General features: G+C 39.6%; 1 protein-coding gene across 1 annotated transcript in view; it reads right to left on the bottom strand.

Moving 5' to 3' along the window:
• LOC101851036 (tyrosine-protein phosphatase non-receptor type 18) overlaps window positions 1-17,570 on the bottom strand; it is a gene marked incomplete at its 3' end in the record, with an annotated part of 44,598 nt that extends 27,028 nt beyond the window's left edge. The window contains 8 exon segments of the mRNA XM_005096944.3: window positions 3,517-3,594; window positions 4,708-4,774; window positions 5,291-5,496; window positions 7,729-7,797; window positions 9,709-9,843; window positions 13,080-13,156; window positions 14,170-14,278; window positions 17,308-17,570. Coding sequence (XP_005097001.2) covers window positions 3,517-3,594; window positions 4,708-4,774; window positions 5,291-5,496; window positions 7,729-7,797; window positions 9,709-9,843; window positions 13,080-13,156; window positions 14,170-14,278; window positions 17,308-17,412 — 846 coding nt within the window.
• Window positions 17,571-17,879: the final 309 nt, after the last annotated feature.

The following is a 17,879-nucleotide window of genomic DNA, read 5'->3' as shown; positions in this document are numbered from 1 at the left end:
TATAGCAGAGATTTTGGGGTTTTTTTTTTTACTTTCTTAAAAAAAAAAAGAAGATAAAATCGACTTAGCACTTCGTGACCCCATTGCTTTCTTGTCGTACCTTCATTTGTTTAAACAGTGAAAATATGACTTCTTCTTCAGCTCATGCTTTGTTATGAACTGTTTTCGCTGTTATTAAAAATTGAGATATGACAAGAGAGTACTGAGGTCGCGACTTGTCTAATGTTTGGTGCATTTACACCTTGCACTCTTCACAAATAAATTGTCACTGCGCAAGCAAAATGGCACATTTGATTCTTGCTACTTTTGAGATAAATGGAAAAAACTGTTTAATTAGACTATTTATTATCTAATAATGGTAAAACTTGCCATGCATGTTTCTTATGTGACAGCCAGCACATTTTTTTTTTTGGTTTTTCCAAAAGATAAATATAATAAAAATAATAAGAATAATTATTATTATTATTATTATAATAATAACAATAATAATAATAATAAATGACATTTATATAGCACTGAACCCTGATAAAAGTACACAGGCTCTGAGCGCTGTACAATACAGTACAACGTACAACAGTAACATAACGTTGTGGTCTGACTAAAAGAAAATCACTCCAAATATTCATCTTATTAATCTAAAAAACAGAAATGTCTTCAGCTGACATTAGAATGAATCAAAAGATTTGATCTCTCTTAAAGTACTCGGCAAAGCATTCTAGATCTTGGGGCCTTGATATTTAAATGCCCTTTCACCCACTGTTTTAAGTTTCATAGAGGGTAAAAAAAAATGTCTTTTTGTCAGCTGATGACCTTAAACTGCAAGATAGAAAGTATCTATCTATCTATCTATCTATCTATCTATCTATCTATCTATATATATATATATATCTATCTATATAGTACCACCAAACAAAATAAAAGTTCAATTACATTTTGGCACAGCTCTGAGTTATGTCATTGCGCCAGCACGAAGATGAAACGCAAACCTGATCATTGTTCTGTCTTGTTTGTTTTAGTAGAGGTTTTACAGCGCTCGTAAATACATAAGGTCATATGAGCGCAAAGGGATGGATGTCAACAGAGAAATCCTTACAGGGAATCAGACTTACTCTGCTCACCTCTCTAGCTTCAACAGCACAACGTCTGCTTTGGCTATCAAGGCACCCCAGAAATAGCGGGTCACAAGAGTGAGACAAACATACAAAAGAAGTAGAGGAAAATGACAATAGTAAGGATTAGGAAAGAAAAAGCAGCAGTTCCCTGTTGCAGATCAGGCACAGTTATGAGCATGATATTGATGAATCAGCCCATTTACAATTACAATTCTCCTGTGCATAAGAACTCGAGATGTTAATGTCCCCTACAGACACTTCGGTCAGTAGCACCGCCCCCGGGGAGTATGGCTTTGTCTGGCCAATTTAAAAGCATAATTATATAGGCGGGTCACAGCCAAGTGGGCATCAAACACAGAGCGCTATACAATACATTTACTTCAGTCATGCTGCAATGTATGACAAAAACGAAGAAACCGTGAAGAGGAAACACGGAACGCTGAAAGACTGAAGGTCACAGTATCCTTTTAGGGTAAGTTTTAGTAGAGGTTTTACGGCGCTCACAACTGCATAAGGTCATATGAGCGCCAGAAGATTAGAGGTGTTACAAGACAAGCAAACCACACCAGAGCACCCACCAACCACCCACCAGTATCCTTTAACACATCGTAATCGAACTTAAAATGTTGTGGAAATATATGTCATCTTTAATTTATGCTGTTGCCGCGAAAGTCTCTGTTGTAAATATGTGTCTTTTATGAGATGTGGGCCAATGGCCTAAAGCACTGAATATAATAAACACTCACTTATCACCACATCTCAATAACCAAGCACTAACAAACTGCAAGTACTTTTACTTTACTTTACTTTTCCCATCCAGCGGCCATTTGGGTTCTAGCCCTTCGGTCTGTTGATATGGCAAAGAATTTGCAGGTTTCAATCAGCTGTGCTTTGTCGCTGTATAGAGTATTTCCAATGTCTGGGGAGGCAGGTAGGTAGTTTCTACGCAGGTCACAAAGTGCTGGGCAGTTAAAGAGGTGGTGTGATACTGTTTCATCCAGGCAGTCGCACAACGGGCAGTCGGGTGGGGTATCCTTGCGGATCCTATTAAGGTAAGAATTTAGTGGTATGTGTTGTGTTCGTAGGCGAAAGATCGTGGCTTGTTCTCTTCTACTTAGGGAATTTAGTGCATCTTTAGAGTTGGGGGCTGTCATGTGTGCAAATACAGTTCTTCCAGTTTTGCCCATTGCCCATCCATTCAGCCACTGTTCCCTGGTGTTGCATTTGATGATGTTCTTGGCTGTCTGTTGTGATACTGGGTTGTGAGGTTGTGTTTGTGATGCTCCCTTTTTGGCAAGGGTGTCTGCTCTGTCCTTTCCTGGGATGTTGCTGTGGCCAGGTATCCACTGTAGTGTCAGGTCGACGGCATAGGTCTGTAGGAAGGTGTTGATTGTTTGAGCCACGGATAGGCAGGCTGGGCTTTCGAAATTCAAGTTTTCCAAAGCTTGGAGTACTGACTTTCCGTCTGTGAAGATAATAGTGTTCTTGATTTTGTTTGGATGTATTATGAAAATGTTGGTCAGGTGGAGGATTGCTGCTTCAATGGCGATGGCCTCAGCCTCGTAATTTGTACAAGAAGTACCACATGCATCAAATAGCTCTTCACATGTTTTGTCAGGATGTTCAATTCTTACTCCAAAGCCTGCGTTTATAGTTCCCTTGAAGGCTGACCCGTCTGTGTAAATATGAATTGAATCACCAGGGTAGGAGTCAATTGTCATCAGAGCTGTTGTCTTCAGTTCTACTGGGTCACATCTTTTTTCACTGTCTCTTTTATGAGGGAAGTTTTGATGTTGGCATTCTTGATGTTAGTGTTTGGGGGGAGTTCTGGTCTTAAGGGTTTCAGCATTTCTCTGTTACATGGAAGATGGTGTTTTTCTGCTAGTTCAGTGGCTGTGTCAAGTATTGATCTTCCATGAATCCGTTTCTTCGGTCGTCTCTGTTCAATTATTTTCCTGTTTGGGTGGGTTTTCTCTAGTCTTTTGTAGCGCTCACTCATCTCCACAACTGCTGCCTCTCTCCGCAAGTCCAAGGGTTCCAGGTTCGTGTGGATTTCACAAGCTGCAGTCGGAGTGGATCTCAAAGCTCCGGAGATAAATCGTACAGCTTGATTTTGAATTTTGTCAAGAGACCTCTGAGTTTGTTTGCTGCAGATTGTCTGTAAGGTTAAAAAACTGCAAGTACAAAAGAATCTTCTAAAATTGTAGAGGCAGAGAAGTTTTACGACATTTGCAACACAATAAGGTCATATAAGTGTCGAAGATTAGAAGTGTTACAAGAGAGTAACAAACACAAAACAGAAGGAGGAGAGATAAGGATGATAGATGTTTGAAGGGAAACAAGGAGCAAACCACACCAGAGCACTTGCCAACCACCCGCAGAGTTAGTTAAGGTGTTCACTTACTGCAGTCTGTACTATGGACATGCGTTGTTCGCGGAAGTTGCAGATGAGCTCATAAAGACTGAAAGTTTCATCAAACCTCTGAGAACAAGAACAAGAAAAGTTACAAGTTAGAAAGATGAACTAGAAACAAACGCATATTTGAGGAGAAAATGAAATGTGTACGGAAAATACAAAACAAAAAGGAGATATAAATATGGCCCAGCCAACACATGTGTCTAAGAAAAAAGATCTTTTAGAAGACCCTTCAATTGAAAGAATCTAACACTCTCACCGACACATAAAGTCTTTAAGGACACAGTAGACACATATGTGTCATGACACGGTGGAATCAGGCGCTCTTCAATTTTTGGGCATGTGGCGTTATAGGTGTCAACTTAAAGGTTGTTCATTTGCCTTGCCTTCTAGGGGAAAAAATATCCATTTATCTTGAATAGAAGTTGAGATATTGACGATTGAAGGAGGTGGGGTAGCCTGGTTTCAGAAGTAAAATTATCGAGAAAATGGCCACCAAAGTTTGGTGACTTCCATAGCATCAGAATCCTTGGAAACTGCAATTTTACACTTTTTGTGCCATTAATCAACGTTTTTCCATAAAAATCCACACATAAAAGTGTTTTTGAATGGACGTACAAGATGTTGAGCCAAAAAGCAAAAATTTGAGAAAAAAAATTTCCAAACTGGAAGAAAAATGCTGATTTTTCGGATTTCATTATTTTGCCGAGTGCCTGATTTCACCACGCTGCCTCACATATGTCCGACCAGTGGCAGACCAGAGGCAAAATTGAAGCACATTTCCTGCCATCAGACACAATCAATCAGAAACATAAATATTCAACTTTCATAGTGTGCTTGTTGTTGCCTGCCCTTTGACCCTGTCCGTACGCCCTGGGGTCATTTTGTTCCCCCCGTGTTGTATTCTTCACATTTTACAATACTTCTACTGAGAAGATCTCTTTGAAACTTTCACAATTTCTCAAAAAAATCATTTTGACAGACTGCTTTGCAAAGCATACAGGTCGAATCAAAGAGTAAATTTCCTCTTTGGAAAGTGGTGGCACAGAGTTCACCACGTCGTATGGATACGGTAGTAAAAGTTGACGTACGGATAGGGTTAAAATGGCCGACGAGGCCAGGCAGGGGGTGTTCTAGAGTCAGCAGAGTCATGGCTCAAAGGGTTAACATCAGACTTACCCCTTCCTCTAAAAGTGTCCACACAAAGTCAATGGCAATGATAGCACCCGTTCTGCCACAGCCAGCACTGAAGAATACAAAAATAAAATAAGCTCAAAATATTTACACCTGTTATGACAAGGCTATTATGCCCTGTCCAACGCTAACGCCAACAGAAATAAAACCTTTTCCTTACAAAACTGAAGAAAAATACAACTGTAGAAAACTTCAACGACAGCTCTAGCAGATACACACAACACCTTTGACTTAACTCTTTATGTCCGGGGAGGGTAAACCCACTGCGTTGGGCCCCTTTTTTGGTACTAAATCTAAAAATGACAAAAAACGTCACTAAATGGTTCATAAAATCAAAACAAGTCCACCTATTTCGATAATTCTTCATCTAATGAATTAACTTTCTATAAAAGAGACCTTACTGCCGAAAAGTAATCTGATGTCGTAGTCGTTGTAAAGGAATGTGCCCGAGCTGTTGCCAGCGGTTTACGGGCAAAGCAGTTCTGACTGCGAGCCACTGGAGATAAAAAGTTAAATAAGAATGGGGCGAGGAATAAAACATTAGGGAGTATCCACCTAGTCTCCTCACCTGCAGTGAACTAACAGCGGAGCGCTGTCGTTCTGACGAGCTTGTCGCATGATGCCGATCAGGTCTCTGATGTGAGCCGGATCTCTGGGGATGCCGTGATCCGGCCATCCGGAGTAGTGGAACTGAACCACACGTCGTTGTTCGTCGCCTCGGCTCACCACAAACAGTCTCTTGATGAAGTCCGTGCTGATTTCTTCTTCACTCTCCTGAACACAACAAATGGTCGCTTTTAAGGACAAGCGGGCTAACCCAGATTATGGGGGTTTCCAGAAATCTTGACCTTCTCCAAAAGTGGACATTGCCTTACCTATAGGAGAAGTTTAGTGTCTTTGGTGTGTATATTTGTTTGGTTATAGTGAAAACTCTCCTTGTTTTGTAATGAAACTGAACTTGAGGCAAAAAACTTTACCTTCGATTTTCTCAAAACAGCATTTTTCGGGATAGCCCCCATGTGCTTAAAGGTGACCAAATATCATTGACAAGAGAAAATAGTCTCTTAATAAGTCACATACAAACAGAACATATACAGCTCAACTTCCACCTGAACAGAATAAACCCGGAACTTCTCCCAAAGTGTCCCTTGTGTGACTATGCATATGAGACTGGATCATCACCTGTTCCACTGCACAGCCCTAAAAGATATCAGAGCCACACTTCTCCCTCCGAGACCTAACATTGACAGCACACTCTATGGAACATTACAGCAACTGCAGCAAACCTGCACTTATCAGTACATGGCATTGGACAGAAGGGCGAGAGCCCAGCTGTTGCTGGATCAATAACAACAACAACAACAACAACAAGTCACATATTCTCTTAAATAATTGTATTAGTCTTTATTTTTCTCTTGATGAAGTCGGTGCTGATTTTTTCTTCACTCTCCTGAACACAACAAATATCATTGACTAGAGATAACAACTTTTGGCACATCATATTCAAGTTTTTTTAAAACCTAGTAACTTATCCAAGAATGGCCATTAAAAAAAAGGCAAAATACCACAGCAAACACCATAGTCTCTTAATAAGTCACATATTCTCTTAAATAATTGTATTAGTCTTTATTTTTCTCTTGATGACGAAGGTGCTAATTTCTTCTTCACTCTCCTGAACACAACAAATATCATTGACAAAAGACAACAACTTTTTTGCACATCATATTCAAACTTTTTAAAAACCTAATAACTTATCTGTGAATGGCCCTCCCCCCAAAAAAGGCAAAATAACACAGCAAAAACTATGGTCTCTTAATAAGTCACATATTCTCTTTCATAATTGTATTAGTCTTTATTTTTCTCTCAACGAGAAGTCTTCACAATTCTGGTACAGAAACAGCTTCAAAGCAAAAGCGACAATCCAACATACCCCGTCTTCTTCGTTATCAGATATCAGGAATGTGCTTGCTTGGATAAAATTCTTGTGTAGCTTAGATAAAATTTTTAAAAATATATTTCCTTGCTGGCAACTGGATGAGCAGTGACTAGCGCGCTTCCTTGAGTGAGACATTTACTAGAAATTAAAAAGAAGGCGCTGTATGGAGACAATGGACAATGGTGTATTTGTAAAATAGCTTGCCGACTTAGAAAGTAGGGCGAGATTTTGTGATTTCTTGTAATGTGTGACCCTTTGCTTATCTATTAAGTACAAAACATGTCCCTATAACCCTGAATTTCCCACGGAGTTCAATAAAGACAAACAGAAGCTTCCAAATCCTTTTTTTTCTTCTGAATTTCAAATTTTTAATTGAAACTGTTAATGCTTTTATCTCTCATTGACACAATATTAAAGTAAATCATTAAGTATGTGGACTGCTTCCACCCTGCCTGCCCCAGCAGACAGACAGAGGATCTTGGTAAAAATTCTCCCCACACTGAAATTGGTCGCTTTTAAGGACAAGCGGGCTAACCCAGATTTCGGAGGTTTCCAGAAATCTTGACCTGCACCAAAATTGGGCATTGCCCTACCTATAGGAGAAGTTTGGTTTTATTGGTGTGTATATTTGTTTGGTTTTAGAGAAAACTGTCCTTGTTTTTAAAAAAACTGAACAAGGGGATAGCCCCCTTGTGCTTAAAAGCGACCAATTAAACTTACGTCTCCTGCCTGCCACGGCGAAGCACCTAACCACTAGACCACAGACACTGGATTCAAAGATTTAAACACACCTCGCCCCTCCCCTGACAAAAAAAAGACCCTAAAAGAAATCAATCCTTGCTCTCAGTGTTGGGGTCACTACAGTCGGATTGTGTCGATCTCTGCTCCCCCCCAACCTCTTCAGGATCCATTCCATTGCCCGTCTGCTAACAGTCTACATCATAATCTGATCGGGATCCAGACCAAAAGAAAAGAACAAAAAACCCAACCTAAACCCAACTTTATTTTTCTTCTGCTGTACCAAACAACATGCCCCACTGAGGAGACAGACGAGACATCACAGAACTTACCGTGAATACCGTTATGTCTCCAAACTCATCTGACTTGTCCTGGTCATTCCAGTATTGTTTACACTTGATCTGTGCAACAGCAATGAGGAAAAGAGTCAAGTTTTGACTTGATAGGCCACAAGTAACTTTTTAAAAAAACAAATTTTTTTTTTTTAGTAGAAGTTTTACGACATTCGCAATTGCATACGGTCATGTGAGCACCAAGGGGTGGATGTCAACAGAGAAGTCTTTACACAGGGAATCAGGCTTACTCTGCTCACCTTTCTAGCTTCAACAGCACAAAGTCTGCTTCGACTACCAAGGCACCCCGGAAATAGCGGGTCACAAGAGTTTGACAAACATACAAAAGAAGTAGAGGAAAATGATGACAGTAAGGATGAGGAAAGAAAAAGCAGCCCAAGACTATTGACTCCAAGGGCTAAAACTTGTGGCTACAACAGCTATTAAGAAGTCAATTCAATTGACAGCCCCGTATTGCGTGACAGAAATAGCAGTAAACTTTGGGGACTTTGGGAGAGAGGGCAAGCAAACAACAATGGCTAATTTACAAGTGAAAACTGGAAGTTTAAAAAAAAGTCCCCATAAAAAGGATTTTTTTAAAGTTACACATGAGTAAGAAGTATGTTTCACTTAGAGAAATTATTTGAGTACAGCAAGTAAATAATAGTGTATATTCTGCTACAGACCATATCAAATTGCTGGGCACAGATACATATAACATGCTTGCCACACCTTTTTCAAATTGTCCCTTTATAAAGGATTTTTTAAAGTTGTGCATGACTAAGAAGTATGCTTCACTTAGACAAGTTCTTTGAGTACAGCAAGTGTATATTCTGTTACTGACCATATCAGATTGTTGGGCAGATACATAGATCATGCTTGCCACCTTTCTCAACACCCAATCTGTGACACCCACCTTAATAACAGATTACATTTCTTATAATAACAAACACAATTACATTAAGTGGGACTGGTAATAGTGTAGTTATGTGATAAGACTCTCTAATTTCTTGTTGAAGAAATGTGGACTGTCTCGCAAAATTCCAAACAGCTGGCAAGCCTAATAAAACATTATAGCAGGTACTAAAAAAACACTAAGCCAAATTTGGATGATTTCTTCCTTTTTTTCTTTGTTTGTATAGTACTCTCCAATAAGACCTCTAATCTATGGCATTTTTATGACTGTTTGTGCTGTAATGCTGTAAAACGAGCGAAAACTAAAACTAAAACGAAACGAAACCCTTCCAGCCCCATGCACATATATTTTCCGCAGCGCTTACACCTGCCACTGTCCCAAGATCCTATACTCGTGGGGTTTCGTGGGGTACAGAATTTGTGCATTTTTTAAAATGGCAGTGAACCTAATTAAATTTCAATTTTCATATTTGTTCCATTTACCATTAACACTTTGCAGTCACACAGCTAACAGTACAAAATACCCCATCTGGTCACCCAGCCAGGAGAGTGACTGCAACAGACTTCTTCGGCCTAGTGCAGATCTGCGCCAGGTGACCGGAAATGATAATTTTCAGAGTCACGTTATTGCCTCAGGTGTTAAACATTGTTATATGTTACTATCAAAAACTCATTATTAAGATGCTACATCGCTTTTTAGAATGCATGCCTCTTTTTCTGAAATACCGCTGTACTGGCTGGGACTGGGGTTAGGAAGTGGAGCACAAAAATGGCTGGGGCTTGAAGGGTTAACCCTATCCATACGTCACGTTTTACTATCGTATCCATACGACGCGGGGAACTCTGTGCCACCACTTTCAAAGAGGAAATTTACTCGTTAATCCGATCCATACGCTTTGCATAGCAGTCTGTCAAAATAATTTTTTGAGAAATACTGAAAGTATCAAAAAGATCTTCGTACTAGAAGTATTCTAAAATGTGAAGAATATAACCCCAGGGGTACAAAATCACCCCAGGGCGTACGGATAGGGTTAAAAGAGGCTGCATCCTCCACAATGCTCTCACCTTGCCCTGCTCCACAATACGACAGGCCATGAAGATGATCTCCACCTTGTACTCCCAGGCCATGCGCCAGTAGTCAGTGACCGTGGCCGCCAGGGGACCCTGACTGGCTATGTAGCCACCTGTGCCCCGCACACCCTGAAAATTATGTATAAAATTTAAATTTCTACGTATACCTGCATGTGTTTTTACAGTCCTGTACAGCCAAGAAAATTTTCCCACTGGGATAATAAAATATTATCTTATCTTGTCTTAAGATTGTAATTGGTCGCTTTTAAGGACAAGCCGGCTAACCCAAATTTTGGGGGTTTCCAGAAATCTTGACCTTCACCAAAAGTGGACATTGCCTTACCTATAAGAGAAGTCTGGTTTCATTGGTGTGTATATTTGTTCGGTTATAGAGAAAACTCTCCTTGTCTTTTAAAGAAACTGAACAAGGGGCAAAAACTTTACCTTCAGTTTTTTCAAAACAGCATTTTTTGGGATAGCCCCCTTGTGCTTAAAAGTGACCAATTGAAAGTGTACAACACCCCTCATCAATACTATTTAGACAATTTAAGAGAAAGGCTGCTTTAAAACCTGCCTGTTGTGACCAACCCAGGATAATTGAGATACAGTATCCCGGCAAAAAAGGGTGAACATTCCATAAAAACCTTCCACTCTTGGGATTGGAACTTGCATCTTCTGCATGCAACGGAAAAGAACCTAACAACCGTTACATCACAGATGCCAAACGGACGCCCTGATACAACATCAAACACTCAATGAAATGTTTAATAAAACTCAGTTTATCCCAAGTTTGAGCTTAAAGCTAAATTACAAAATCAACAATATGCTTTATCATTTCACACTGAAAGAAACAAAGCCCCTGAATTTGAATACATATTGAAGTAGTTAGTATTGACATTTGGAAAGGACACCCCTGTAGCAGTAATTGGTCGCTTTTAAGGACAAACAGAGTAAGATATCGGTGGTTTCCAGAAATCTTGACCTACACCAAAAGTGGGCATTACCCTACCTATAGGAGAAGCTTGATTTCATTGGTGTGTATATTTGGTTGGTTATTGAGAAAACTCTCCTTGTCTTTTAAAGAAATTGAACAAGGGTCCAAAAACTTTACCTTCGATTTTCTCCAAACAACTTGATTTTTCGGGATAGCCCCCTTGTGCTTAAAAGCAACCAATTGTAAATGTTTTACGCCCCCCTCGACACAAATGAGATAATTTAAAAGGCAGGTTGCTTTGACCCTGCCTGCTGGGCCAACTTGAGCTGAGTGGGATACAACATCCTTGCAGACAAATAGACACACCCCAGAAAAAAAACCTTCCCTCTCCGAAAGTGAATGTAGCCTATTCTATCTACATCTTCCACAGATGCAGTATGGACACCCTGAGATGACATAAAACACAAAAGTAGAATGCTTCATAAAAGTATCACTGTCCTTATTATAGGTTTGAACCAAGGATCACTTTAAAACTTTCAAATTTGTCCTTGGCTTGAACTAAAAGTAAAAGTACAGAATCAACATTCATGGCTCTCAACTCAGAATTCTAAAAAAGGAGGAACTTTCCGGTTGATCGCCACAGAAGCCCATTTTCGCGAAACATCCATGATTATGGTTATACTATTGAACCCTAGAATGCTGAAATAAAAACCATCAATTTATCAAAGCAAGGTTATTTCACACCAATTTGAGGATTGGGAGATAATTTCAAGTAAGATTCACGTACCAAATATTAACAATCTTGATTACGTACAGAAAGTGGCGGTGCCTGGGGTCTTGTGCGACTTATTTACATTTCCCTTCATCATATATTCGCCTGTGTATATAAACTATATAAAATTTAATCTCGTTTTGAGCCTAGAACCAGAATATCGACTGTCATGATTCATATCATATATATAGGCCTATATAATAAACGTGAAAGACAAAAATTAATGCTCAAACTCAAAGTAGAGTAGAGTAGCCCAAGTAGACCTATTCAGTGTGAGAGGTGTAAGAACTGTGGGAGGGCAATATGCGATGATACTGAAAATCTGCGAATCTTGAACAGAAAGCTAAAATATAGCAGAGATCTAATTACTGTCACCAATCCAATGAAGCGCGAACACTTAGGCCCCTAAGTTCCACAACACGCTTACAAGTTATGACGGTTCCCAATTTCACACAAGGCCCGCACCAACACACAATTTACTTTGCAGAGAGCTGAAGTAGTAATCAAAATTCTATACATTAAACATTTATTTCCAGTTTCAGTTTTTTGTCCTCTGGTGTTGCGTCCAGCCCTCCCCCTATCCCCGAGTGCGTCTCTTAAAAGAATCAATAATACCCCCCCCCCCCCCCCCCCCCCATTCCTGAGTCCTGTACTTCGCAGCGCTCAGAACGCGCGCAGGTTCATTGACCGGTCACAATGGAGAGCCCGACAAGACGCTTGTATAACTTTCTTTTCTTTTCTTTTTTTTTTTGCCCCCACAAGTGACAGCAAAGTGACAAATATTGATTTATTTTCATGGCGACGCCACGTTTGTAATGCCGAACCTGCCTGTTACAATAAACGTTGCGTTATCAGACAATTATTGACAAATTTCAGGGTGGTAACGAAAGCAAAAGTAGATCTTGATTTTCCAGTCGAGCATTGGTGACACAATTCCGCTTGCCGCTAAAGCCGCCAGTTCGCGTGAAACGTACTCTCAGAGTCTAATTAATATCACAATCGCGACCGGCAGAAATGAACTTAAAGACGTAACTGGATTTGGTTTTAAAATATTCGAGATCTTTTATGTATTTTCCTGGGTCTCGGCGATTTATTTTTAATCCCCGGGGCCTGGTTGTCACCCTGCTCCCAACAACTCTCTTTCTGGTTGGCCCACTGTTGCGGTAGCGGAGTTTAGCGGAGGAAATGGCGGTAGCTGAAATCCGCTAAATAGCGGACTGTTGAGACCAATGACAATTAATTATATAATCATTTCATGCTGAAAGAAACAAAGGATCTGAATTTAAACATACTGAAGAAAAGTAAATGTTGATGTTTGAAGAGTCTGAAAGACACAACATGTCCTGCTTACTTTTCTACAGACTATTCTGTACCCTTAATTTGGTTTTCCACATACTTAATGACAATCAAGAAGCCAAATCATTTCTCATTCAAAAAGCAAATGAATAGTTAGTTCTTAGTAAGTGTTTTATGGCACTTGCAACACAAAAAGGTTATATATAAAAGGTTATATATAAGATTAGAGGTGTTACGAGAGAGTAACAAACACAAAAAAGAAGGAGGGGAGATAAAGACGATAGATGTTTGATATTAATTAAAGAAAGAAGCAAACCACACCAGAGCACCCGCCTACCCCCTACAATGAATAGTTAATCTCACCATGAGTTTGCTGGCATTGATGTAATCAGACTCCTCCTCACCTTCTACTTCAGTCAAAATAACTCTGTGTTCATCATCTAGAAAAGGTAAATGAGAGAGAAAAGTAAGGAGCTTCAGCATCCGACCGATAAGGCTGAATAGCAAAGTGAAAATAAGGACTATTTCAAATTCTGTGGTGAAAACAAGAATAAAAATGGTGGTATATGATGACCACGGAAAAGACAATGAACACTCAAAGTGTACCACAGGTTAACAAAGCATTGACAGTAACAAAATATAGAGCTCTACTGATCACACGAAGTGGTTTTTGTGACAATGCCTTGGTTTTCCTACGACATCATACATAAAGAAATTAACTTCTCTCTGAAAAATAAATAAAAGTATAAATAAGTATGGTTATGGGGTAAACATTTTTACAATAGCTGATCCATTATAAGTATGTAAGAAGCGGGGCAGCTGAGCTTATCGAGCATCACCAACAGAAATGAACTAAAGTCTAAAACAATTCCATACCAGCCGTAAAAAAAACTTTCAAAACAACCCTAGTTGAAGATTAGAACGCTCCGCTGGGGAAGTCAAAATGGGCTATCCCCACTTTATATGGCGTGTAATATGATACAAACTGAGCCATCTGCAAATCCAAGCATAGATTAGATTTCCCTTCTATTAAGTTTCTTTACAAGGGACGTATGCATGCCTGTTCTTTTTTTTATATAAAATATGTAATCTATCCGAGAAGTAAGTTTCCCTGTTCTGTAAAATCAACGATTTTTACTTAAGATACACAAAATTTGTACTCCACTACATTGGATGGAAAAATGTACTGAGATTAATCATAACGATCGTAATGTTGAAAAGAAAACACTTCTTCTGCAACAGACCTCAAAATTGAGATCACATTCATGAAACATTTTTCAACAAATGGAGGATGTTATTTTAGAAATTTTTCTTTTCTTAAAGATGGAAAATTATATGATTTCAATAAAAGAGAAAAGTGAGAGTATGAAAAACAAATTTACAAACCAAAACAAAACAAAAAATATATAATGAGCATATATATAAGCTACCACACTGTAAAGTTTCAACTTACATGGTAAAATATCTTTGTATCTGTTTTTCTTCAAGTTATTGTAAAGTTTGCCAGTATCCATTTTGAAAGCATTCTCCCTGCGTTTTCTGACTTGGAACTCATGAATCAGCTGGAAAAGAACAACAACATAGTCTAATAGTCTAATGACAGCAGATAGCGCGGGACACATTAAACATTTTCAATGGGTAGGAAATTTTGAATTTTGCCCAGTGGCGGCTGAAGCCTACTCTTATCGATTTTAGACCACCAAGGAATCTTTAATGTGCGCAACTTGCACACAGAACCTCAGAGATTTTTCGCTCTAGTCTGAGAAGACTATGTGTAGACCTTTCCTATCATAAGATCAGGGGTGTGACTGAAAGACAAGGAGCCAAGGAGAAGCAGTTGAAAGGCTGCAGAAAGACTCAGGAGCCCAGAGGAGGGGGCAAAGGAGGTGAGGGGGTGGGGGCAGAAAGTGGAGACAAAAGCAGACTACAGAACATTCCTAGAGAGCAGGAAAGGAGGTGAAAGGAGACAATTTTAGAGAAGAAAATTTTTCCATCCCCGTCGCTACTTTCAAACCCAGGACCTATTGAATGAGAGGCGAACACCATAACCTCTACGCCATGAGAGCCCGCATTTTTTATTCTTGGCCAATATGTCTTCGAAATTAGACAAAACACCCTCTAGGAGAGTATATTTTGAGTCTTGCAGTTGCACAGCCTAGAGAAAATATAGATTGGCAATAATGGCAAGCACCCCCTCTTCCCTCCCCCCTCCCCCCCAATAGGCCTACTTCTCAGAACTTTACAAAAAAATAGTTATCTCAAAATATATGCTACATGGTAGTTGAATACACCCTATTTCTACAAAATCAAATAAAATGTTTGAATCTGGAAATAAGTCCAAAGATCATCTTTAATTTTCATAAACTAGACTAGAGGCCTTCTATTCAAGTTCAAGAAAAAAATAAACATGGAGCTCTAGTTCTGCTCGTTTCTGGCCAACAAAACAAATATGTTTCACGATGCAGTGGAATCAGGCGCTCGTCAATTTTTGGGCATTATTTGTTCATTGGGAGTGTCTACGCATTCGGTAACCAGGCACATAGTCTCAGAGTCTACAAGTCTACGTACATGATAACCGGAAGGTTCACCCTCTTTCTACACAGAAATATTGTGTTGTGCGACTCGCCGTGTTGCGTGTGCACTGTGTGAACTTTGACATTCTCCAGTGTGTGCATTGTGTGAGGTCACGTTGTTTGACAATGGCCATTTCAGCTGCCTTTTTTTTTCTTTGTCCAAGTTCAAAGTCATAGACACCTTGTGTAAATATAGATGCACGACTACTCCATCTGACCCCATGATCATGGTCAAGGTCAAGGATGATCTCCAAAGGTAGGCATTTGTAAGCCTATTTTTTACTACTTAAACATTCCTGGTACAGTAGAACATGACTACAGCGGCACCGCTGAAGCCGGACCATCCCTACAGCGGGACTTTACAGGAATTCCCTTTTTTTCTATGTAAACTCAATTACTTATATGCTCGGGTTTAGCGGGGCAAGGAAAGTCCCAAACTTGGATACAGCGGGAGAGATTGAGCGAGCCCTAGCTAGGGGAAGGGGGTTGTGCGATGGGGGGGGCTGCAGAAGGGCTCCAAACAGGCAGTCAGCGGTGCGGTGTTGTGATAGGCCAGTCCAGTGATGAGTGAGGTAGGGCAGGCGGCAGAGAGAGATGGTGTGGAGAGACGCGTTATGTTAGCCACTCCAAAAGTGATGTGACATAGGTCTATGCCTAGGCTGTTAGGCTAAAAAATAAAAGATGTGGAGAGGGTGTAGTGTGTGATTCCTCAGTCATTGAATTGCGATTGTTGATGCTCAGGCAAATGCACACTTCCACTTCACCAGTTCTATAGAGGCCTATAGGTACGATGGACACCACAATTTAAGCAACAATACCGAGGAAAAGATAGCTTCCAACAAAGACAGTTATTTTCTTGTTATTTTTGGGATTTTGACCATAAATAATGGGAAACTGGCTATAGAATGGTCTCGTTGTGCTTTAAATGCTTTCATTCCGCTCATCACACACAAAAAGCTGGGGAAAAATGAAAGGAGTCAAGGTCATGAAGGGAACGAAGCAGTTACCGTGCACCTAGCTCAAGGGGCCCCCGAAACTAAGTACCTGGTTACCGTGTACGTAGATACTGAGACTACTATGTGCCTGGTTACCGTGTACACGTAGACACTTCCTTGTTCATTTGCCGTGCCTTCGACGAAAACAATTTTTATCTTGAATAGACGTCAAGTTATTTGCGATTGACGGGGGTGGGGTCGCCCTGTTTCAGAAGCATAATTAGCGAGAAAATGGCTACTTAAGTTTGGTAACTTCAATAGCAAGAGTCCTTGAATCAAAAGCTGAAAATTATATTGCCTTTAAACAAGGTTTTGAAAAGTTTTAGAATAAAATGGAAATGTGTATTCATACGAACATAAAAAGTGTTAGGCCAAAAAACAAACTTTCAATAAAAATTGCCAAACTAGTGGAAAAATGCCTCTTTCTTGGATTTCATTATTTTGACGAGCACCTGATTTCACCAAGACACCTTGGCCTTGGGGAATCTAGATTCTAAGGCCTAATAATGACTTTAACTTGCCTTAAAAAGGAAGGACTTCCGTAACGAGCGACCACCCCATCAAACACAATAAACAAGAGGCCTAGACCTAACCCTAACCCTACCCTTACCCCTACCCCAAGCCCTCAATTCTGCTCTGTCTCATAGTGGTCGCTCGTTACGGAAGTCCTCCCTTAAAAATTAACCATTATTTTTAAAAAGTACTAATCTAGGTTTATAGTCTATCCAGCTAGATGTATATTTGTCAATGGCAAGTTAATAATGAAGAAAACAAAAAAAGTCAAAGTCATTTTATTTAAATTAAGTAAAGGAAACATTCGCTGAAAAGCAGATCATGATCACATTGAATAGAAGTAAGAAGGTCAATAATATGCCTACGTAAATGCAAACTATAACAACGCTGCAGTCAAGATAATAATAATAGTAATAGCAGACTTAAAATATGTCTGCACGGAAGTTACATATTTAATCTTTCAAATAAACATCCTTCTTTCCCTTAATCCTTTCTGAAAAAGGACCTTACCCGGTATTCTTTGTTAAAACCGTTCCCCTCAGGGTCTTCCTCCTTTTCCAGCGTAGTGACATAATCAATGAAGTCCTTGATGCTTTTCTTTGTATCTCTGGCCATAATGACGTCGTCACAATTGTGATCAGATAGGTCAGAGCACCATCAATATTTTCAACAAACGAAATTTATTTGGAAAACATCTTATCAGCCTTGAGACATAATGATGGTAGACCTAATCGTTGATTTGTTACACAGTTATCGTTTGTGATTTACTGAAAAGGGTAGGAGACTCTCTTCCGGGTTCAATGAGCGGTGAAGACGTGTTTTTTTACCTATCAAAGTTCTTCATTCTAATGGTTTGACAAAGTTAATGACTAGCCTCACAGAAATGTAGACTCCCCTAGTCATGTTTGAAGCGATTCCCAATTATTTCAAATTTCACGTTGAGAATCGAACACTTTTTCATAACTCGTCAGTTGCTCAAGATCTGAGACTATTATAAAATTATTTTTCCAATGTCTAAAAACAAAAGAAAATCAAACTGCTCTTTAAGTTAAACTGTTTTAATTGCAGAGAATTGACATTAC

Source organism: Aplysia californica, unplaced genomic scaffold, assembly GCF_000002075.1.
Source record: "Aplysia californica isolate F4 #8 unplaced genomic scaffold, AplCal3.0 scaffold00142, whole genome shotgun sequence".
Taxonomy (NCBI): domain Eukaryota; kingdom Metazoa; phylum Mollusca; class Gastropoda; order Aplysiida; family Aplysiidae; genus Aplysia; species Aplysia californica.
The sequence above is the reverse complement of the archived record's forward strand: the minus strand, read 5'-3'. Positions and strand labels throughout refer to the sequence as shown.